General features: G+C 39.4%; 3 protein-coding genes and 1 non-coding gene across 5 annotated transcripts; 3 read left to right on the top strand and 1 right to left on the bottom strand.

Annotated features, from left to right (window-relative positions):
• Nucleotides 1-1,109: 1,109 nt before the first annotated feature.
• On the bottom strand, nt 1,110-23,784 carry LOC111270699 (uncharacterized). 2 transcript variants are annotated; one of them, XR_015315038.1, is made up of 5 exons: nt 23,479-23,784; nt 12,366-12,562; nt 6,532-6,825; nt 5,807-6,097; nt 1,110-3,644 (listed from the first exon to the last, which is right to left on the bottom strand). XR_015315038.1 is itself a non-coding variant. In XM_086972589.1 (4 exons), exons 1-4 carry the CDS (start codon nt 23,766-23,768, stop codon nt 5,916-5,918), a joined length of 963 nt encoding a protein of 320 aa, XP_086828715.1. In that variant the 5' UTR covers nt 23,769-23,784; the 3' UTR covers nt 4,706-5,915. The 2 variants fall into 2 exon arrangements, 1 of the variants encoding a protein (XP_086828715.1); XM_086972589.1 differs by lacking the exon at nt 1,110-3,644 and having other exon boundaries at nt 4,706-6,097.
• TRNAD-GUC (transfer RNA aspartic acid (anticodon GUC)) lies at nt 13,182-13,253 on the top strand. The gene has a single exon. It is a non-coding gene; the product is annotated as a tRNA-Asp (tRNA).
• LOC111270700 (thioredoxin, mitochondrial) lies at nt 14,383-21,180 on the top strand. The gene is made up of 3 exons (XM_022851070.2): nt 14,383-14,709; nt 20,019-20,100; nt 20,482-21,180. Exons 1-3 carry the CDS (start codon nt 14,510-14,512, stop codon nt 20,632-20,634), a joined length of 435 nt encoding a protein of 144 aa, XP_022706805.1. The 5' UTR covers nt 14,383-14,509; the 3' UTR covers nt 20,635-21,180.
• Nucleotides 15,166-17,912, top strand: LOC111270697 (uncharacterized). The gene has a single exon (XM_022851068.2). The coding sequence runs from the start codon at nt 15,538-15,540 to the stop codon at nt 17,536-17,538; it is 2,001 nt and encodes a 666-aa protein (XP_022706803.1). The 5' UTR covers nt 15,166-15,537; the 3' UTR covers nt 17,539-17,912.
• Nucleotides 23,785-25,210: the final 1,426 nt, after the last annotated feature.

Raw genomic sequence — 25,210 nt, 5'->3', positions numbered from 1 at the left:
ACTAACAGGAACGCCATGGAAGATGTGATATGTGTGAGGTAAAAATCACTCGGGACATTGTTAGCCAGCTGTCCTAGTAAACGGATCGACTCTGACATGTAAACAGCTTTGTGTCTTCCTTTGTCCTAGCACTACTGCAATGCGCAAATCATTGAATGTGTCTTATCGGACAAAAGGCCGAAAAGACTGGTGCTTGCAGCTCGGTACCAGCATCGATGCTCGATAGCCCTAAGTACCTTTCTCGAACGCATTCATAACCAAGGCACCCTTCTTGTTATTGATGTACGTGACGTTTACATCACTTTCTGCGAAAACTGGTAAAGGGAAAACAGGGATCACGCTAAAGTTATTGAATTAATATTCTAAAATTACAGCTCTTTTCTGCGTCCCCTAGGTTTTGGCGCTGCCTGCTACGTACTGAAGATACAGTGTGATTTGAGGGCGGACGTAATCGCCTAACAAAGGTGCACGAAGTAAATCTATATATCAAGATGTAAATACCTTATGCTAACGTGGTCTGCGTTACTCAGAAAAGTCGCAGATTCTCTGTCACAGCGGTCATTCGATAGTAAGCGTACAGCACACGAAGAACAATAACAATACGGAACGAGGTGACTCGATATGATGGTAGCAGAAGCACGTCGCGAAGTTCGTAATCCTGTTGTGGTAAATAGGCTGTAGCCCTGGCTGTAAGCCTAAAATCTCCAATTTTCCCCCTTCCATCCACTATCCTTGTGTAGCTTAGCGTTCTAAGTGTCTGTCCACGCTACAACTTCTGTAGCTTTATACGAGGTATCATAAAAATCTGATCTGCTGCATTAAATATTTAAGGCTAGCTAGCGCTGAGGCAGACTTTCTTCTAGACAATCTCGTTGCGATAGTGTTTTTAACGGAAAATAAAGGCAAAGTCGCTACATTCACTTTTGCTTTCACAACCGGCTGTCCTTTTCTTCTGCTTTCAAAGAAGGTTAAGCAAACTTCGCCTGTTACAAAAAAAAATCTACTTCTTTATAGATCACGCTGTGACTAACTAATGGCTGTCATTGTATGGGCAACGGAAGACCCGTAGGATGTAAATAATGATAGACGTTCATTTTAGAAGATTCTGATTTTACAAGAGTCTACGTACTTTATTTGTGATTGACTCTCCAATATTACTCTATTTATACCACTGACAGATGAAATGTAAATTAAAATATTTGTTGGGAATTCTATTCTGCAGTAAAAGGAATATTATTTCTAATACTAAAATATCGAGACCTTTTCTGCTCTGAGTAGAGAAAAGAGTCTTCTTAGATTATGCTAAGCGGGCTTTTATATTTAAGGCTTTAAAACAGCGTATCCTGAGAAAGTCTATTTTCTTAAAACTGACGATACTATTTATTATTTAGTATTTTATCGCGGGATTGTCTTAGTCGTATCGGCTGATTTTATAGGCATCAGCAGCTTTTCGATGAGTTAAACAAGACCTGTTGCATAACACTTCCGACAAACACTGAAAAGGAGTCCATTTTGGAATCGCAGTTGGAGCAGAAAGAATAGATCAGTATTAACATTATATAACACTGCTGCCGACTTAAATACATTTGCTATGTTCGTGAATGCTGCTTGGATGCACCCGATATTGAAGCAGCTCGGTTCATGATGCAATGCACAGTTGTATAAGATTCTATATCCTTGTTAATATACCTTCATTATGGCCATTCTTCTCGAAAAGGATCTCACGCAAACATTGTTTTTCATCTTGTTATAAATAAAATAATGTCAGTAAATTATAGTTTTCATCATATTCTGGCATTTGGCGAACTACGTTTAGTTAGTTCAGCTTATATTTAACAACTCTTAGAGGCAATACACTAGAGGTTTTTTTTTTTATTTGCCACACAGTGGACTTCAACGATGCATCTTCAGATCAATCGGCAAAATATCCGTGCATACATCGGCTACTTGACAGTGGCTAACCGTAGCTGCAGGAGATAACGGCGAACAAGCTAGGAGAGCTTGCGTCTAGATTAGTGGCTTTGCCTATGAAACAAGTGTAGGATCCACATCACAAGGAATACGGAGATACAGTACCGAGGTAGAGGTCTCGCTGAAATTGTATTTGCCTAGACGGAACTGATGCACGTCTCGGATGCCTAGGGAATGCAACTTCAACAGACTTCAACCAGTCAGACAGGCAGGCTGAAGCTAGACAAACGTTGTCTGATGTATCATCCATGGAGGTGCGAAGTCAGCGCCGATTACAAGCGTTGGTTGCATAGCCAGAGCTTTCTTTTCCTCAGCAAGTCATACTTCTAAGGCATATGTAAGAACTACTGGCATACGTTCTTTCTCATGTCACTTGCCTTATTCAATAAAGGACTATCGCTAGGGTAGTTAACTTGCTGGGTCGTCCGTACAAAACAAGCACCTTTATTGGTGATAAAAGGTGGTGATACTCTGAACATCTGTTGATATAAAAATAAAAAAATGCGTGCATAGTTATAATAAGTGTATGATAACAATTTCGTTTCAAACCATCGTCTTCGACATATTCACATGTTAGTTTGAATATCTTATACCGCATTAAAAGTCAAGGTGCAATAGAAAATTTATCTTTAATTAATTCGACAAAGCCTTCCTTCACGCCGAACGCTCTCCACACATGACATATGAATAGTGTGAATGTATTAGACAGTAGCCCTATGTTCAACACGAATTCAAAAGATAGACAAGCAAAGCTTGGCTTCTTTGCTGAGGGGAATCTTTAACCATTAGGCCACTTAGTCGTGTTTTGCCGAGACCCCTCAGGCCAACTCTGGGGTGTATATATATATATATAGCCATGTATCCATTAACGAAATGACAACGCTATCAGTAAACTGAGTACATTATTCGTGTCCTGTTAGCACAGTAATAATAAGCGATCGCACCGTACAAATCTATAGTACCTCACCAGCTGTTCATCTATTCACTAGTAGCTTCTGAGTAATTGACCGAAAGGCTCATATGTAACTGACTTACCTGTACGCATTTCAATATGCACTTTTTCTCATATCAATTGCAACCACAAGGAATACAAAATATCACCAATTTAGGAACGATTTTTCGGGCATAATTCTTGCGTCACTCCTCAGATTAGTCCGTTATTCACCACTGTTCATTTAGCAAAAAAAAAAAAAGAAATCTCGAAGCATAAACAACACGTTCCTCTTCGTTAGTTAGTCTGGTTTTCTCGCGTCATCAAATCGGTACGATAAGGATCTTGATCGTGTTGTCTCGTTGAGTTCCGCCTTTGTATCTTAGCGGCTCTGTGTGAATGTGCGCGTATGGCCATGTGTTTTTGCTGGCGTTCTAAAAGGAAGGACACACACTGCCTAATGACACGGAACGTACACCAGTCTTACCGCTTACGGCTAGTTTTTAATGCTTTGGTCTTAGTCTTCCTTGGCAAGCAGCCGAAAGCGATCCGAACCGTCTGTCGTAGTAGTGGTGCCAGCTTTTTTTCCGTTGTTGTTGACGGGGTTATTCGTGACGTCTTTAGACTTCGGCGTCGCTGTCTTCGTTGACTTTCCTTCGACAACGACGACAACTCTATCCTTAGGGAAGCAGCGGCGCAGAACTCTCCTGAACCTGAGATACTTGTTTTTAATCCCGTAGGCCTGTGAAGAGCAGAGCAGAGGAGCGAAACGGCCACTTTCCGTCAAAGAAGTACAAAACGGTTTGACAGAAGTGTAGGCCACAGGATTAGCTTAAGTAGACTGAGCCAGAACAGGCTTAATCGATCATTGATAATTGATCATTTCACTTGACTGCGGACGACCTTTCATTGATACACGTTCGCTTCTACTACTGGGATGGAACCGGCCTTAGTAAAAATGTATATAATGTATAGTATCGAGGCGCAAAAACTCTGTGGGAGACAGCGCTGACCTTTACCTATGCGAATGTAATCTTTCAAAGTTAAAGCCTCCCCATAAGTTTACTATTTTCTTGTGTAAATATTACAACTGAAACATTCAACTCAATAAAACAAAACAACCAGATTTTTTGATCGTTTCGTAAGGGGCTTTTTTCAGCTCCAGGAACAAAAAGGAAAATAAGCGAACAAAGAAAACATAATTTTGTAAGACAGAGGGAGCTTTCCCACGAATATTCAATGCTACTGTCGAAATCCTATAGAGTCCAGAAGATGTAATTAAATTCTTTAATAAAATGATACTCGGAAAGCACTTAAAGATTGTTGTGAGTATGAAAGCTTCGATTATATTTTTCATGTTCATCGATAACTAGAAAGCAACTTGTGTGTCATCTGGTCCCTCACATAAGACTACTCTCATCGGCCAAAATGTATTTTTCTACTTTGTTGCAGTGAACTTTGTTCTATTCTAGAAGGAACTATATGATTGATTGTATACAATTTTGTCCTTTTTCATCAAATAATACAGCGTATGCGTATGCGTATCTGGTATATGAAGAAACATTAATTTCCCCATCAATTGCGAAACGCTATATTGAGCCAATCGCTTTTAGCGACGCAATTAAATATCGTTAGAAACAAGTGCGGATGCTTCGGGATATGTTCTCATATTTTTCTTACTAACATCGTTTATTGTAGGTATTTGTAAATAGTAATTTATTTCTAAGGCCTTGGTTGCTCAAAACAGACTAGATACTTCAATAACGAGGAGATAATCACGAGAAAAAGAAACATTACATGAAGTCGCAAAAAATGGCAGGAACAAGGTGTTTATTAGGGAACGTATTTACAAAATAGAAAATCGTTTGGAATTTTTTGAACGCCTCAGGCACTCATTATTCTGTTCTTGATTGCTTTTTTTTTTGAAATAGAAAATACTATATATGGTATAATGTATCAGTATGAAATTATAACTATCTTTCTATAATTACTAAAAACAAACGCTTACTATTTAGCCAAATTGGCACTGGGCATGTATGAAAACGCGACCCATATTCGACGCCTATGGCTAAATGGCGGCACAACAAGCAAAATGAATTCTCACATAAGGAAGCTAAAAATATTGAGCTAGTATTGAACATGATGAAGTCATGGTTCTACTAGGATACGTATGAAGCACATACTTCTTTCTATTAATTACTGTGATTTTAACTTATGAGATATATTTATTTGGATTTACAAAAGTATGACGTAGAATTCTATCAGCGTTTATACTACTAAAATATTTTATGCTAGCACCTTGTTCTTGATATGCTTTTAAATATTAATCAAGCAATGACAAGTAGTGTGCGCTCAGAGGGACTTAAATCATACGCTAATTATTATATATTAAGTAACTATATATTTAATTAGTATAATGAGCAAAGAAGAAGCAGCAGCCAAAAAAAGTTTGTATATGCATATATGTATATATAAGTGCCTAAGTTATTAAAAAACTTGCATCCATAGCGACACGTAAAGTATGCCATGCGTTTATAACAAATGTGCGAACCAAAGTTAGTTACGTGAGCTACTATCCAGTTCAATTGTTATACTATCGATAAGGTATAATCGGCCCATTAAGGAGCATTCCATCTATCCTCTGAAGTGCATGAAGACTGACTTTTGCCTTCATTGTATCTGCTTTCTGTAGGTGTCACACTTGCTCCTTGTAACACGGACAAACATCTACCACTAGCAACGTGTTATATACTCTATTTACAAAACCACCCCAGTCTTACGATATGTCCTTCTATATGTAACGCTGAAGAAATATTGCTTTCTTTTCAAAAAATGGTACATAGTCCGTTACACTTCGGTATCTAGTGTCTCTAGTTGTCTCCGACCTCTGCTTGTTCGACTCACCCTATTCGATGTTTGTTTTTTCAGCTCGATTTTCCAAAGGGTTAACATCGCCCGATTCAGTCAGCCGCCATTGTTCCTTTTCGGCCACTCGTATTTTCCACACCGTCAGTCAGTAGTAGAATATAGCGAGCACCGTACAAATACACTGGAGACAGCTGCTAGCGTAGAAATGTGACACAGCACCGTCTGAGTCGATATCCCATTGCTGACCATATGATACCCGAATACCGGCTCCGCGGTTCTCCACTATAACGGTGTGACAGATAATCTTATACCGCCCCCCAGTCGTACCTACATCCATATGGCAAGAGGCAACAGTTGCATGAAACAAAGATGTGACGAGATAGCACACGACAACTATGATCTATTGACGAGCGCCGATGTAAACATAGTCGTAGAATTTGACGCATCGTTGCAGTCGTGCTTCAAAATGTAGATCCGATCTGTAGACTATTACCAAATCCATACATTTTTACCCATGTAACGATCAATGAATGATTGATTGATCGATTTGGAACGATCAAAACCATTGTAAAACAGAAAAGCGCAAATCAATCTGTTGTTCAGACGAACTGTTCCATTAGCTAGAAGATATAATTATGACATGGTTATACTTGAAAAATTACGCCGATCTTATTGCATCTTATGTGTTTCTCTTTTTCAAGACGATTTTATAGGAACGTCAGATGTTTTCGGGTAAAAAATACTATCATATTTGTACCTACCGTCGCCTAAGCTACGAATACTGGCTGCCGTCGATGGCCTGACAGCTTCCTCCTCCTCATTGGCATGGTCTGAAAGCTCCTTGAGTCGTCGCACTACCTCTTCTGAGATTCGACGCGTCAGCTGCGATATTATGGTTGCGTCGTACTTTTCGATAGAGTCCAAAAGTGGATTCACAATCTCTTTCATCAGCTGTTTTGCTTCATCAGGTTTAAATCGCAGCTCTAAAGATGGACGAAGGTTGAATTTGTTCATCGCGTAAGCTTTTGGAGGCGTTGTTGTCATCAAACGACTTCCTAAAATTTAGACGCGGGTTACTATTTGTAGGCCTAACACGTAGCAGTTGTGTGTAATGGCAGTGCTACCTTTAGTACTTTGCATTTCACAATCCACGTAAGAGAGTAGTTAAGGTTAAAATTAACATCTTTACTCATAGTAGCTGAAGCATGGTCTAGAACTTCGCGGCCCATTTGACCACCGGGACTTACTTCGCGGAAACTGTCTGACAGTAATTTGCACTGGTCTAAGCGAACGTTCGGATCGCACAAGTTACCGCTACGGTTTTGTTCATGTTACATAATTGAAATTTGGTCTCTGACCGGTCAGTTCATTTAGGCAAAAGCCCACCACGACAGTTGGTCTATCTCAACTGGAGACATCCAAAAGTCTGAACGTTCGAATGGATTTACTATTCAATTGGAGAATCATTTCTCACGTCTTTGCACTAGTCTAATCAATCTAAATCTATTCCAACGTTACGCTGCAAGCTGTGCTAACGTTCCATGCCGCCGAATGTTACCGTTATTGGATTACGATCGCTGTAAAGCGTTCACTGAGCGAGATGTACCCACAATGTGTATTCTAATAGCCCTTTCGTCCCCATGGCAACTAGACAGGCCTCTGAGTATATCATTCTCGTTTCGAATACAAGCAGAGCGAACACTTGACTCGTGGAGTCGATAAAGACTCATACGCGTGCTATGCGCTACGCCAACTTGGATTGGAACCAGGACCATTCGCTTCGTCATTTTGTTGTTGTTATTGCTGTTGTCGTTTCTGTCGTTGTGCCATTCTTACCGCTAAGCAATCCGAACCAAGTTGCGCGGGCAAATATTCGCGTTCAACACTCTGTCCTTCGACCTGTTTTTCGATTGGTATCGAAAGGTGCTCCCAGTTGAGATCGACCCAATACATCGACCCAAAGGATGCTTCCAGTGGTCGCCAAAGTTGGAGCATCGGCAGGACGGAAAGTGGCGGCGGCAGCGCACCATTGCAGTAGAGTCGCTAAACGAAACATCAGTGTAGAAAATCCTTATCGTTTTCCTACGAGCATTACTCGGGGCCCGCTTGCTTGGCTTTGATCGGATCTTTGTATGGTCGCGGGTGTTGAGTCTGTCACGCTCGCGTAATCTAACGACTGAACTGAGTATTAACTTCGCTTGAGCACCAAGAAAAAGAAATAGCACAGGCAATGGAAATGCAGGCAGCCTCGAGGCAGACGATCGCAGGATGCGCATCCTGCTGCCACTTGCATTGCTAGACAACACTGCAGAAACAGCCACTGGCGCCGTCTGCAGAAGTCAGACATCTATAAAACGATGCGAGTGAAACGGTAGTTCAAGGACCTCAAGTAGTTTCCTCTTCAAATTTGACGCTTTGGCTAGATTGGCGTTTTGGCCTGAACAGTAGCCTTCTCTTTGTGACTCCTTCCCACACAAATGCTCCTGGCTGCGACCCCATCTCCTTAGGGCCTTCTTTAAGCCGCTGCCGGGTCAACGTGACAAGTCTCCCTAGGACCATTGTGACCGTTATAGATAAGGAGCTTTCTCGTTAAGCTTATAAGTTTTATATAAGCTATGCAAAGCAATATACAGGACTAGAATGTTATGCGTGTTTGGGCTTATTACTTGCATCTATGAAAATTTTAAGGGCGTATTAACTTAGAAACCTGCTAAACGTTGCCCCTATGACTTTCATAAGTAATCTCATTGATAAATACTGCTTTCGTCAACATTGTGTATTCTAGCAGGTGATTGAATTTTGTTATTTGTGTTAATGTATAATGTTTCGAAACGACCGGGCTAAGTGTTACAAAGTGTCACCGTTTCTGTTAGTACTTGTTATCACTGATGCTCGTCTAATTTATTTACGTAGTTAGATTACTCAACTGCGGAGGGGATGTTTTTATTGCGGAATAAAAGCCGCCTGATTATTCTTACTCTTTGTTTACTGGAAGCCTTACTGGCCAACTAAGTACACACTATTCACCTCTCGTGTATACAACGAGGCTAGACCAAATAGAACCTCTTCAAATTAAAGAGATAGTAACAGTGTAAGCGTTTTTATCTACTTCATTATCGTAAATCATTAATTACCATTTATACATATCAGTAAGGGCGCTACTTTTTTACTCTGTCGCCATGACATTTAAAGTAAGCCACCCGGAGCCGATTCCCGATTGTGGTGGGAAACTCGTCCGCTGTTCTTCATTACAACAAAGCAGCTTATGGATCTTTCTGAAAGCCACAGCGCAGTCTCAAGCATTAAGTGAATGAACTTAACTCCGATGATTTCCCACCATTAGCTAAGAATCTCCTCCATCGAAATGTAATTTTTCCACTCCATAATAATTAAATTTCCACTACCAGCGGACGCTAAAAATACTTATATTTTCCAAGCTTATACACATCAACCTGTGTCAAACGCTACTGAAATAGATTCAGTATTAGTTCTGATGGTAAAACTAATTATCTTAAGATGCAGTCAGATGCCAGTCGTAGGACTGTCGTAGTTGCAACATTGGATTAAATGATTGCTAGTCATAGTTCAAATTCGGTTGAAATCGCTCATTTTAGCTAGTGGACAGTATCTTCATAAACTGTAAAGGCCATAAGGTCCTGAACAGCAGCCTACAGTATTCACTATAGCCGTTCACGTAATTCACCGGATGCTAACACTAGGATGTTCTCTTACCTATCAAGACAGGGCTATCGTGTCCTGCAGATCGGTTGTGGCTAGCTAAAAAAAAAATAGTAATTAGGGCCAATGGTATGGCTTGTTGCGTTTATAAAGTTGGAGGAAAAATTCGAACAATTTTTCTTACGATTACTTAGTCGAGACAGAGATTCTTAGGTAAAGAACTCAACCGATTATTGGTTAAATGGACTATCATAATGGGAGATTCAAATCGATCTTCATCAACTTTAGGGAAAAGTCTATAGCAAATGATAGCCAACACACAGGCTACCATACTTTAAGGATTTCCTTAGGGGACCTTGAAAAGCATATACAAAACGCTTGTTATTTCGCACTTTCAGTTTTGGGCACCAAAACACTACCACCTCCGAAATTTCTTTCATGAAAAAAGTCATCGTTACTTTGTCTTTCGATGATAAATAATTCCAATAATGGCACGAAACGCCGATTTAGCAATATAAATACCAAATAAATTTCTAAAGATTTCAACCGTTCAGCATCATGCATCCCTCTCTGACGTGCATCCGTTGACATGATGCCCTTGCAAGTCTTTTTTCTCTGATTTCAATAACCGATAAACACAGCCTTGCACTCTGAACATAGCTTTAATACTATGATTTCGTATGGTAGTTTCCCACGAAAGTTAGTGCCTGCATAAACATTCATAGATAAATTAGGTTAGTTTTCTCTTTAACACGTGATTCAATAGCGAAGAGACTTCGAGGTAGTGAATTGCATCGGTAGACTCGAGAGGTCTTCTGACCTCTGGAGTCCCACATCCGTAAATATCGAACATCAACACATCTATAGACAATCTTATAGCCCGTTGTATTTGTGCACGTATCTGCTGTGAACTTGTCTTTTTCACTACATGAAGGTGTTCATTCATACACGTACACGTGTGAGTGTAAAGCCTGTATTTTGTTTACATGGAAACAAGCTTTCCAGGACTGTTACAGTCTTAAAGCCGAAACTATATGAATGCTATAATTGTAGAGGTTTTTATTGTTTACCACTATTCTACAACTGCTTCATTTCTGCATTAAATTTCTACCAGGAACACAAAGGAGAATCAAAACCGGAGTCAAAAAATATCGTGAAACTATATAGTTCGCCCTATGCTTGTTCGTTGTACGCGTACATGCCTACTACTATAAAGCGTAACTAACTGATCATCACAGTGCCCTCCTATAATCGAAATATCTATAATTCGCCGAAAAGCGTACTAATGAAATAAATTAACTAAATCGACGCAGATGATCTCCATATACATTATGTGCTTTATTATGATTATTGTCATTTTCGCGAACCGCTTAACGGTTTGTTTTGTCATATGTAACGTTTCGTTACATCTGAATGTAATGTAACATCGAACGTATGCTGTGTGCTTAAAGAAACTACTGTTTAGAGTAACGGCAGAACTTCGCTTCCGAACTTGAGCTAATGAAAACCCGATGACATGCCACCAGCATCCGACTCAATATGAAGATAACGTGTAACTGGGCATACGGCAATACCTATTCACGTTAGCAGTGCGCACATACAAAGTGAATTCCCAGCTAACAGATTTCGAATCAGCTCATCAATAAGATGCAATAATCCAGGTTGCAACAATTTACGTTCGTCAAAGGAAAAATGCTAATCGAAATAGTGATCAGTCACAAGAACGTTTTTGTCCTAAAAGCAGAAAAATACGATGTGTAAACGAATAACGATGAAGTAATGGGTACCATAAATTACAACAAAGATTATAAAATACGAGCGTTTGTGTCGTTGGTTGACCACTGTTACTTCGTTGAGTGCTCGGTTAGCGACTGACTATGTTAGCACCAAAGAAAGCCATTTATGTGGCAGGAATATCGTTTGTGGCATTACTTAAGCTTTTGATCCTCGGAAATCATTGAAACCGTTAGCGTTCATACCTGGTCCTCTTATTTCAACAACAGGGTATGACAATGAAAACGCAAATTCTCGGTTGAATCTGAGCTTTTAAGGACCAAATAAACAGGAGCCATCAACTCTTTGATGCGGGCAAACAGGCTACAGTTTCCGTGGTTAACAGAATCATTTCTCCCATCATGACGTTGAGTACAAGAGCGATTATCAAGCAATTACATCTTTATGATGTCTGGCAAGAAGTCGATCGCATTTGTTGGAATGTAAGTTTTTGTGAGGAGTTCATTCGTTGAGAAAGGTTCATGCGTTGGAGTCCTCTCTCCTATTTGAAACTGTTCATAGTATTTTATTTACCTAAACAAGCGAAGTTGCTATCTAGTCACATGTATAAAATCTAATAAACTTCGCATAAAAGCATGCGATATTTTCCTGATCGGAACTCCGTAAGCGTTCAACTTCTAACTTTAGTAGATCAAACATTTGCATTTTACTTTAAATTAGCGGTTATTTACATCATGGCTTAAATAACTAGCTTCTCATGACGAGCGATGGCCTTTATATATTTTGATGCAGATCTTCCATTTTGCAATAAATAGGTACAGGTCTACCCATACATCGATATACCTGGGATACTTAGAAATATGTATATAAACTAAGCAGATATCCGCTAAGACCTTTCAACTCTGGCTGTAAGTTACAGTTAGATGCCTCTGCCTAACCATGACAAAACGTAATATGACAAGGCCTCGTCGTTTACATCTGCCTTGTCTCACATTTAAGTTTGTCTCATTTTTAAAATGGTTGCGTGATTTAATTTCAAATCCTGATGCAGTGTTCCTTCGATCAAAATTGGAGCTCTTCAATATGGAGGGCATAGTGCGAACCACCTAGTCGGCCTGTTATTGACCCGTAGAACATAGTCACACCTTTGTTGTTGTTTGAGGCGAATAGTTAATTCACTTACCTATGTTGATTTGGGGAACATGATTCCATTTTTGATGCACCTGGCCGAGCAGATGGGCAAACGCTAGTACTATACCATTTGTAAGCAGGTGGACAACGAAAGCACACCCAGAAACGGCCCATCCCCATTCACCTTCTGGGTAATAGTGCTGCCGGATTGTCGCAACCTTGTTTGCCTTTTCCCTGCGACTTTGCAGTCTGAAATGACGAAACAGTAAAGAATATCATTTAAGACAATACAGACTATCAACACAGACAGCGTTGCACTCCAGACAACTTACAGCGTGCAGGTGATCGCTTTACTAATGTAATAATAATTCTATAGAATATAGTAGCTAAAAAAAAGAAATCTCACCCAGAAATGAATGTTGCAGCAATGCCATTTGAATAGGTTTATATCGAACAAAACAACAAGATAACAAATTAGCGCAAGAAAAATGAGTTGAGTTAACCCTTGTATTTCAACTCATTTTCTATAAGGCATGTTGGCAGATATGATTCGTATATTTATCATGATACACTGTCTACACTGGATAATAGCTGCGGGGCACGCCGATAGCCACTGAATTGTTTTCCACTCGATTGTTCCATATTTTTGTGCGATGATACGTTTCTCACTCAAATGATACGTTTATCACTTGAGTCACACTAACAGTATGGCTCTGAAATATAAAATCGGTCAACGGCATAAAGTTCGCGTACTACCGTTTCGTTCATAATGGAGTCGCTTTCTGTATCGCTCTGCATCAGATATAAACATTTCACGTCATGTTTCTTAATTTGAGTTTGAGGCACCACTTAGGAACACAATACGTATTCCTCGTTAGTATAGTGGTCAGTATCCCCGCCTGTCACGCGGGAGACCGGGGTTCGATTCCCCGACGGGGAGTTATTTTTGTTTCCCATTATTTCAATACATGATTTCGACTTACAAAATAAAAACAGTGATTTATTATTATTTCTGTATTTGCTATTGCCCTACCTTGGACGATTCATTCTTATCGTTTTTCAAACTATTTATAAGAATAATTTAAATGACAGGTAGCGATAATAGGTTTATTCGACTTGAACCAATTTAGTATGTGTTTACTTCAACTTGTTTCCATACTATAGATAAACCACCTAAAACAAAAGAGTCGGAAGAACACAGAAATTTTAGATAAAAGCGGCGCTCAAGCAAACATGCTTCCCCCTATAAAAATTAAACATCATGAAATGTACAGGAAACGTTTGAAGTGAGCAACTGGTTACTCGTGTGATACATTTAGAGTATATAAGAAGGAACTCTGGCGGTATTTCTATTTTGTAATATTTCTAATATTTAATCAAACAGAAAAGATTGATTAGTAACACCTATTTACAGCTAAATTTGTTTTTCAAGCTTTGAATACTGAGAATTTGCATCATCATAAAAACTCTTATTGCACCTCCGCGTTAACATTCCCGTTACGCCCGTATATATAAATAGCATACACAATACATGTTTCGAGTGTTATATCCGGTATCGCCGTTAAGCATTATTATTACTGTTATATTCAGACAGCTGGTTCTTAGTACGATATGGATGCGTGTCTACATTTGCATTCGAACCTAGACTAACTCACCTGTTCCAAAATTTACTGGACGAAAGAATAGATCTTTTTTTTTTGTAATCAGCATTTCTAGTTATTATTTTCTCTGTCAACGAGTCCTCGGAATCAGTTCTTTTTAGCATCAAGGAGTTACCCCTATGAGTAGTCTAGCCGAAACTTATCTGAGGTTTCTCGAACAGGCATGACTCTCATTTTCATTTTTCGTTTTATTTTTCGTTCATTTCTTACTTTTCTAATTAACAATATCTGGTACTAATTTTCGCCAACTTTTCAGCATGCTTGCCAGTTATGGTCATCATGGAGACGTATTCTATGAAATGCGCGTTAACCGTCCAGACCATGCCTTCCCTTAATATAGAAGACCTAAACGTCTCGTTGACGATGTCCGCGCACCGGTACATACCACTGCCAAGTCGTCTGCTACTCCGCTCAACCCAGTCTGCAAGACGTTCAAGAGAACATAACAAAATCACGCCTCCAACCCAACGACTCAGAACGTCAATAGAAAAACGCCAGCAATATCGCGCAGTTGTTTCGGTCGAACGCAATCGCTATGGCCATATTTCGAACCTGCTTTTTCTCCGCGATCAGTGCTTTTAGACGATCAGTCAATGCGCCCACTCCCCTGAACAGCTATCGGAACGTGTCAGTAACTGCTTGGCGCGCTGACATGTTCACTATCCAAGATGAAAACGACTTCAAAGAGAAGGTTCTCAAAAGTGATAAGCCTGTTGTAGTCAACTTTAAAGCTACGTAAGTATTGTTTGCTGTTAAATTTGCATACTTAAATCTTTGCCTTGTACGATGGAGTTTCTGTATAGGGATCATGACTCCATTTTTTTCACGTATCAACAATTCTGTAAAAATAACGATAGTAACGCAAATTGTTTATTTTTGTCGTTAATAAAGTTCATTTATTATGAGTTTGCAATTACTGGACGTGGGTATAAGTTGTCTTTAAAGCAAGTGCAGTCTGTACTTTTTGGCGCAGTAGAAAAGGTGAAGGTTACACCGACATCCGTTGCCTCAAATTAGGTGGTTCTTGTGACAGCAAAATAGTCAGTTCCTATCATTAAACCCTTCTATAGAGTAGTATGGCATTTCAACTCCGTTTATAGATTTCGGTTTATGGCAAATTGTTGCCTTTAATAAGGCTATGTTTACATACTAAAACACAACAACAAACACTTTTTTTAAATGAACAATACTAACAGAATGATTCGTATACCCGCTGGCTGATAGCACAGAAGCTACCTTCCTTTGCTTCCATTGTTTCGGCGGTATTCGTCGGAAGTCTTAGAGTCGTTAGGCCGCTCAATATCCCACACACGCTCAATCTGTGCGAATCAAGTATAGACACGGAACTGCTCTCGTTTAGCAAAACACACATTTGTAAACAAATGACTACTGGTCGCTCCATTCGAGGTTGATGTGCTGCTGCGCTGTGTGAATCTGCGTGGAGTTGTGTCGTTTGCTACGGTTTCTAGGCTACCAAAATCACTAAGTGCCATTTAAAACACATACTACGACAAAGATAAGGGCTCTCGCCCTTAAATAATAATTCGAAATCTTCAAGCTAGGATGATTTCTCTGGGAAGAATGTTACTGAGTGTGCGACCTGGCCGTTTGAACCTGCTAGCGCACACTGGTACCTTACCGCGCACACTTGCAGTGAACAAGCAAGGGTATCGAACATCGGCAAAGTCTCTATATTGCCAGATTTCTACCCGTGAGCGGAAGGCAGAAGAATCGCTCGAAGCCGAAAATGATCTCATTCTCGGGGAACTTAGCGGAGCTACAAATACGAGCGATATTCTCGTTGCTATAGAGCAGCACCATTTAGCTATGACAAACAGACATCTATTGGCCAGTTTCCAAATACTCGGAGGCAAGGTAGAAAAAGGTGATACACTGCCACAAAGCATTGTTGAATCCCCATCATTCTTAAAGCTAGCAAACCGGACGCTGAAACGTCTGCGTTTTTACGAAGTTGGAGAATGTGTCACGCTTCTCAAGGCAGCTGCTCTCTTGAAGCTGCCGACAAAATCATCACTGGTGCAAGGTATTTGCCAAATGATTCGCGCCTCGCTGAAGGACCTTTCTTTGAAACAGTTGATGTTCTTGCACTTTTTATTAACTCGATTCGAAGGACAGACGTTTTTGACGGAGGCCCTCAGAACAGCAATTCCTCTTGTGTTTCAGTTAAAATGTCCTGTTGAACTCGACACAGCAAACTTTGAAGAATCTTTCCAGGCCTTACGGTTCGCTCTCTCTAGTGAGTGCGATAAAGACACGCTGGAATTCATTTCTTTGGCCATGCAGAAACACGCCAATGATATGAGCGCAGTGCATGCGGTCAATTTGATGTCTGCTGTTGCTTTCGTCAAAACGAATAAGGTCAACACGCTAAACATATTTGACTCGAAAGCATTTAGGCACCTGCTTGACACTTGCATGGACATTGTTGCTAGTGGCCTGGACAAGCTTGACATGAATAATCTTCGGATGCTGCTCTCAACGTTATCGTACACGGGGTTCACAAGAAAGCTCTGTGATTCTCTTTGGCAATTTGCCGAGGACAATCATTGGAGTCTCGCACGAACGACTACACTCGCGTTTTCAACTCAACAGCATCGGTACTTCACAGTGCGCAATTCCAAGTTTCTACGCGATTTAATCATTAAGGAAAAAGACGAGGTACTTAACAACGAACGCATCCCTCTTCCGGTCTTATCAAATGCGGTGGCAACTCTAGCAGCACAAGAGCGCTTCCCTGGTCTTAAGTCCTCCAGTGGAGGTTCAGAAGAAGCTGTCCTTAATCAAAAAGCTGCTGCCATACTAGCTGACGCTAAGGAAAAGGCCACACGTTTATCTTCAAACCTGCCTTCTTTCATTACGTACATGCGGGATCTAGTTGTTACGGGTATATTCCCCACATTTCAACTGGATATGTTATTCAACCCTCAAGTTCAAGAGGCCGTGTTACAGAATGAGTTCGTGAATGTTACTATTGCACAACGTTTACTCGACATTGAATACTGTATACGGCTTCGGGGAGAAAAGGCTAGTCGATTCTCGTTTCGTATCCTGCCGAGAATACGATTCCGTATACTTAATAAATTTGAGACACACCACAGCGAATCCCAAGCGATTCACAAAGCTTTAGCTACTGCGTTAGAAGGTGAAAAATTTGTAGCCGAAAGGATCTGCACGCCACTTGGTACACTAGCGGATTTTTTGATGGTTCTACGACCGAATGGTCTTCCTATCGCACTTTCGCACTATGCCGAGAGTGACCGCCACAATTTTTTTAAAACGATTCCCAACGAATGTAGAGTGTTGGCCGTCCTGCTGACAAACAATGCTAGCTACCTTCGTGCATCGGGATTGCCTACAGTAGATTTATCTCTTCGAACTGAGCTTCTCCGAGCCCAAAAAATCTCTCCTTTATTGATCAATGTAAACAATTGGATCGATTTGATGGACAACGAGAGGGTGCCGTTTATTCAGCGAGAGCTTAAAGCTGTTCTGGCTTGTAGCGATGCTTATAGGGCACACATAGATGGATCTGCTGTAAATTAAGATTAAGAGATAGTACTATTGCGGTATAAGTGAACATTTCGCAAGATTACGTTTTTACAATCGGCACCTTAATATCTCGACATTGTTTCTATTGGATGAGAGAATTATAGAACTTATGTAACAGGAGTACAAGTCGAATTAGACGAAAGTAGTTATTACTAGTTAGGTTCGTCAAAAAGCATCAGTGCTAAGGAAGACAGATGTGTAAAGAATGATTACTATTATTATTATTATTATTAGCTTTTTTTTCTTTCGTAGCGGTTAACTATTGGTTGAATGTACGACTTTCGTTTTTATGGGGCATTTGATGATAAGTATAATATTAATAAACTGGATGGCATTGTGCCGCTACAGTGTTGTAAATTATATGGAAATTTGTATTTTTGATCTTTACCAGGTGACTTTGAAAGAATGTACGCGCTTAGTAAAATGCTTTTTGGATTATTCTTAATCGGATATTTTTCATGTAACGCGTTTTCAGGTGTTTTTCTCATTTTTATTTATAGAGCTTTTCATTGCTATTTTGCTATTTCCAAAAAATCTAAAGATGTTGCTTTTTTCGTTTTTGAACTGACGAAAACAATGACATCAGAAAGGTATCAAGGATCTTCTTAATAAGTTTAGGCCAAATCTCAGTGCTTTTACTATGTTTAACTGGCAAGTCAGTCTTCTGTACCTTACACGTGCCTTGTGAATGATCGAAAAAAACGTCTCTTGCCTTGCGCACCTTTTGTACATTGTCAATAGTCGCGGACTGTACCAGATAAAAAATGAAAAATTTAGCTTTTTTTACAATATTTTAAGAATTTCTATGAATAACATTTCTATTCATTAGCGAAGATATTTACCACGAGCTGATGGATGATGTTAAGTAACGCTTTAGTTGTATAAGTACATAATTTCGGCTGTGGCCGCATTTGTTATTCGACAAGAAGAGAACTCTGTTCAGTTCCGGCAGGCTAGAGCCACAAGTGCCGCGAATCGCGGCAGCATCTTCCTACTTTGTACACCACGGTAGTGTGACCTAAATTGTCTCAATTACTCTTGTTAAGGATATGTGAAGGATATGGTTTGCGCAAAAAGGCCGTTAACTATTTAATAACTAAGGGCCAATATTCAAGCAATGATTGAAACAATCGATAACGAACCGCTTCAATCTGAAATAAAATAGAGGAAGCAGGAAACGAAACTTAATTTAGTTCCATCTGTTGGCTTTTCTTCAAGTGCGCAAAGGTTCACTGAGGAAATTAGGAAACGCTCTACATACATAAGGTATATAGGAAAGCTGGTGGCCGATTTCGACCCTCTCTGCTGTCTCCGTAAGCAAGCAGAGTGTCGAACGGTAGCAGTTTTTGCGATTTGGTGATGATAAAATACAGCAGTTTACAACGACGTTTGTTTTTAGTAAAAACTTAAAGTCGAAGTACGGAGCCAATGAAGATGATACCCCACAGGTGTCACACAGATTGCAGGCCGTATCTTTTGTTAACGCAAAAAACGTAGAGGCAATTAATCAGGAAATTGAAATCGATTGGCTCACGTGCAGATAAAGTGAGACCAAGGTTACTCCTGTGATCTGCTCGTTTGGGTATAGCTAGTAATGTGGACCCAGATCCAACGACGTTAGTGCGGCATCGTGGTGACCTACTCGATCTAATGATGAACACTGCGACTTATTCTAAAGGAACAATTGTATTGTTATCTCTACAAAGTACCAGCATTCTTATTTCCACGAGAAACAAGCATCGTTTCTTTTCTGAATGCGTTTTGAAACGCAATGCAATGCAGGAAGTGATGCTGGAACGGAAACAATAGTCCACGACGAGCACAAACCTTTTTGTGCCTTGAAATGAAGATATTGAATGCAAAAAACTTTTGGTTTTAACCAAATGGGGCAGTTTGCCACACAGCATGGAAAACAGTTGATCTGTTTGAAGCATGCTTCCAAGTCGGCTGATCTCGACGCGTGGCTGTGGTCAAGTCAAGTGGTGGCCCAGGTCCTATTATCTAGCTTTTTTCAATTTTTTCCCTTGTGGTCATGGGAAAGATAGAGTCATTAAAAACATCACTAAGGACAATTTACTACCTAAATACTTGATATATAAAGTGATTAGTGAAATTGACACTTAACCATTCAGAGCTATTCAAGAAAGATTGATGCAAGCATTTAAGACTATCAAACGACCTTTTGTGTACCCTATATATGTATACACATATATATTTTGTTTGATTTCTTACTCACTCAACTTCTAATGTCTTTGAATTGCCTCACGTCCACTGCTGTTTGATGGCAAGACGGCGTATTCGCGCCATCTGGCATGGATCGCTAAGTAACTTAATCGTGGAGCTTTCTACGACATAATAGGAGCTAAGAACGTCTTACGTGTTACGCGTTTGATGACTTTCGATAACAAGCACTCGTAGCTGTTTTTGCCACGAGTCGTGCAATTACGTGCTACTCTCTCCTGTTTGTTGTGCAGTTGGTGCGGCCCGTGTAAGCTGCTCACGCCTCGATTAGAGAAAATCATGGATTCACGTAACTCCTCTATGCACTTCGCAAAGGTAAACCAATGTCATTGAGGTAATTTATTAACCACGTTATCTTTAATTACTTAAAAAGCATTAAAGAAACCGTGTTCAATATAATAGAAAATATTGTCCCTATGTTGAATTTGTGCTTCGCACTTCTACGATAGAACGTCGCGTTTGATTAAGAAAATGTTCTTTGAAGTTTGCGTTTATTATTTCATTCATCTATTCATAACGAAATAGGCAAGTTCTTTCAGATACTGTTTCCCAAAAAATTTTGCGCACACTGTGTCTTGTTAGTGAATACATCACTGCGTTGCCAATGCATCTTGTTTATAAGAAATTATAGAGTTTTATAAGTATTATGGATATTTCGATTTTTGACTTAAGATTGATTTATGGTTTCAACACAAGGTTGACATCGACGACAACGCGGAGCTAGCAATGGAGTTCTCGATTGATGCGGTTCCGGCCATCCTGACCTTTAAAGGCGGAAAACTTGTGGACAAGGTTATCGGCAGTAAAGATGATGACCAGTTAATAGCGCTTGTTGACAAATTAAAGTAAACAACACGGATTACGATTTTTCTACAATGAACACATGGGCTTTGGAAGTAACTATAGAAGAATGGGGCATGTCAAAAGTATATAGTTACTAGTTTGGATGGGGGTTATATCAGTAATGATCACTCACTTTCCATGTCATATATTGAATATTTTGTTTCGAATTTTATCAGAAGAGTGGAGACTATTAAACGTGTTTTGCTTTCTCACTTGGCAATGACGAAGGTGAGTGCATGAAAGGCGTAAGCCAGAATGTGTTTACAGAATTTAAATAATACTCGCGGAACCAAAGTGCTAGTATTATGAGTAATTCAGTTTCGTGATTAGGAAATTAATTTATTCGTTACCAAGTAATATGGGTTACTGTATTTTTCTTTTGGTTTTCCTGTGTTCTGCAAGTGAATTTTTCATAATACAACCAGAGTAACCCAATTTCTAAGGCCCGCAAATTTTACTGGCGCGTTTTTGCACTATTCGTGAGACCTGTTTTCTCTGTGATTTGTCATTAATTTGCCTCTCTTGGTTTAATAAAGGTCCGTTTGAATCGAATACGTTTTTGTTGTATTTCATGTATATTGAGTGTTACCTGGCCGGAGCGAAGTTTCTATATTTCCTAGCTGGAGTTAATTAAAAAAGTCTTTTTGTGGTGCTACATGGATTCGGTAGATCTTCATAGTATAAATTTACACCCATTTAACAAATATATCAAAAAGTTAGCATAAATAGATGTCAGGTGCCTTTTAATTTTTTTTTTTTGCAGCCTCCAGTGTTCACCTGATTGTGCAATTTGAGCAAATGAGAACAAAAGTTACAAGCACAGGCTCTAATAAAGCACATTCCTAAATATATCAGTTGATTAACATATACAGATAACATTATTTTCAAAATTCTTAGTCAAAGATTTTATCCTAATTGCGGCAAAATCATGATTTGGAATATTCAATAAACCTCTGAATCTCAATGGTCGACGACTTATGCAGTACTAATACTTTGTGTGTATACTCTATTGTCTGAAGAAATCGTTTTTACCACAGCGCTTAATTTTATGAAACTCATCTATGCTGATTTAATTTTAGTATTGACTGTCATAATGTACAATAATTGGATAGTTAGGTTATCGTCTTACAAAAACAAAACTGTTTCCGAACCGAGTTTATCGAGTAACTGTAACAGAGGGCTACTAGCTAATAGCTACTACACAGTGGTCACTACAAAGAAAACTAGGAATGCTCAACCATTGTTGTATCGCTAGTCCCTGTGTAAAAACCATGAATGTACAGTTTTCGCTTTCAAGTGACGCATTTGAGCGATGTCGATCTAATTTTTCAAATATATATAACCGCAATGCTGCGGTGATAACGTGGTTGCCTACTAAAGTTAGAAACGACACGGGCGTAGATAGTTAGTTTTGTGCCGGGGATTAATCGCTTGCAACAGCGTTCAATGGCACTAGGATCGGGCTATCCAATTAATAAATGAGCTCATACAGCACATAACGAGATCGCGAAGAACCTTGTTGGCCTCACACCTGCATATATCGTATTAATTAATTGTAAACATTAAGTAATTAATTGTAAACAACGTCTAACACAAGACTTAATTTTATATCGATAACCAGCTGTCACATTGAATTTCTGCTGGCATGTTGCCGAAAACAGTTCCCGTAAGTTGCTTTCTAGATCAGTTAAACTACGCATCGCATAGTTAGGTTGCACTTTAGGGAAATTAGTACTTGCGTTTTCATCGAGCTAATTATGAGCCCAGGTCAATCCCACAGCAGACCTAAATGAATATAGCGAAAGGCAAGCGGGAACACGTTTTGTGTACGCTTCTTTATGTATTCTTTATGATATAAATATGGTCGGCTATGCAAATTTGTAAATGACTGAATGACGTTGTTCGGTAAATGTGAGGATAAAGCTTTAAGACGATCGGCAGTAAAAATATTGCCGTAACACTTACACTGCTATTGTTCTTATCAACGTAGCAGTGTCTAACTGCCTGTTCTTGATTTATTTTGGACCTCCGTGTTTGCGAGTAAAAAATACCTGAGGGGAGTGACAAGATAAGGGAGTGCTGCAGAGCTGTTGGTTTCTATTCAGGCTGTACATAAAGGTGTAACGTTTGTCTCAGGAAAATATAACTAATTCCTCATACATCTGCAATCTTTCATATATACAAGTTGTCAGCCATTCTGCGTATTGTTACTTCTACAGGCGTCACGTTCACAGTCATTAGAAGTTTGATTAAGCGGCAATTTGATTAAGAGCGAGAATCCTCGATTTCCTACGTAACAAAACCTTTAGTGTTGCTTTTTTTTTATTATTTGAGACAGTTGGTTACTGGCTTTTGTAATTAAATACACGATGTTTATTTCTTTATTTAGGCACACTCCTCCTGTGATCACTTATCAGTCCTTTTAAGCTCGTAAAGTAGTACCGCATTTTCATAATAAGCTGAGAAATAGATCAAGCGGTGAAATTGAATGTAGAAAAACTTTGTTTCATGCTGGGCTCTAATCGTATGAACCAATGCTTAACGATAACGTCCAACATAAAACTCGGAACGTTTATTAGAAGGATATTGAATGTAGTTCTCAACAGAATTATGCTCTCCGATTAGGATACAACCACATTATTCAGAACTTACCAGAATGTCGTTCAGTGCTGCAAAAATTATGTGGTTAGAGAGAGAACCATACCACTAAACTAAAAAATGATCAATCGTTAGGTCAGCTAGTTCAAACATTTTACTATGTACCTATCTCATATATCGAAAAGCAGGAACGTAATAACGATTGTTTGAAAACACAACATTGACAAAACGAATACAATTATAGTTAGTGACCTGTGAAAATAATCCTGGTGGTGACAGATAATTCGGGCGTATTGTTCCTCAAAGGGGGTATCCTGTGGAACCATTAAATTGAGGCCTGCTGGCGCCGACAGGGGTCGTGGAACAGAGTCTCCTCCGCTTGACGAACCCGCGGATGAATCGCCTCGCTCGCGGGATTCACTTCGCTTTGCACCGCCAGCGTGACAGCGTGGCTTTGGCAGGGCTGCACCATCAAGAAGCCCATTTGTATAACGTGGCGATTTGATGCGTTTCTTCTGATTTTTTAAGAAGAACATTTCCATCCTGAAAGATGTTCAACAAGATGCCATTTTAGTAAGATGTTATTAGATAAATATATCTGCTTGTTACTTACTATAGTGGCTGCTATAGCTACGCACTACTTCTGATGAAGGAAAATTTAGGTTAGTAGTTAACGGAAATAAAAGCTAGGGCGCAAGCTCGATTCTTCAAAAACCAAATACATTCGATTTCACAACAGCGCATCACAACCATTTGTTTCACAGTCATTTGCAGTGTAACATAAACGTACACGAAATGGGCAAAGCATTGACTTACCTATTCCGTATACATTTTCTACCCCGGATTTTACTACGTTTTGAAATTAAGGTTATTAACGTCAAAATAATATACTGTAGTTTGTTAAATGCCGCATTTTTGTTTAAAAGTATCGTTTTTATTCTTATTGTGTACTTATCGTCCCAGAGCATTACGAATCCACTCAAAAATAACATAGTAACACTGTAATTCAGTAAAATCATTCGATATAGTATGGAAAAACACCAAAGTTCAGTGCCAGTATATTTGACTGCCCTACTACGGTGGAAGCATTTGAGATGTAAAAGTATATATTACTTCTCGTGTTTTATTTAATCTGCGATGACAGCAGTTCAACATAAAAATCTGTGGCGAAAATTGTACTGGGTTCTACTTCGGTCTTTGTTCGGATGTTGCGGGTTTTTCAGTCAATCATGTTTGATTTGAACATATATCTCTCATAGAGCTGGTTTTTGTCTAGAACAGCTTCACGATTTTGCACTAGTATGACGTGTGTTTTATCCCTCTTCAAACTGCAGTTAATGGTTTTGACGTAAGGCTCACATATCACTAATGCGCGTAGGTACTTCCGTTTTCATTTGAAGGGTCGCTTCTACATTCTATGAGCTATGTTCAATGATCTGACAACTTATTTCTAAATAAACATAGATCTACTACTTTCAGAAGGACATTTAAAAAGATCGGGGCATGTCAATTCACATGGAATTGTTACAGAGATAGGCTCAAGTCTTTTCAAATTTCACGTGCATGTACTACTTTTTCGGTACGCCCAATTCAAAAATGGACCGATGTTTTGTACCACTAGTTACTTTCTTCTGAGGCACTATTTGGCATAATAAGGTTTTGTATGTTTTTTCAAGGCCAGAAGGCAGCTCGTTGTGTTATGGCGTTAATGTATCGCTTTAAATAGGCCTGTGTATCTCTTTTACTTCCACTCGTGTGACGAACTCTGTTAAATTTGATTTCATCTGACGAAAATTCCTTGCGAGAGACTGTCTAACAATTCAGGATCGATGCATTATCTGAATTTCTGTTTAATGGGCATGAGAAAAGTATTGCTATGTACATGATCCAAGCCAATCATCGTTTAGATCGAATGTTGATCGTACAGCCCGAGCAAAGGAGAACTGCAGACTAAAAACTGCGCTACACATGGTTATTGCAAGAG

The sequence above is a fragment of the Varroa jacobsoni genome, unplaced genomic scaffold, assembly GCF_002532875.2.
Source record: "Varroa jacobsoni isolate VJ856 unplaced genomic scaffold, vjacob_1.0 contig00061, whole genome shotgun sequence".
Classification (NCBI taxonomy): domain Eukaryota; kingdom Metazoa; phylum Arthropoda; class Arachnida; order Mesostigmata; family Varroidae; genus Varroa; species Varroa jacobsoni.
The sequence above is the reverse complement of the archived record's forward strand: the minus strand, read 5'-3'. Positions and strand labels throughout refer to the sequence as shown.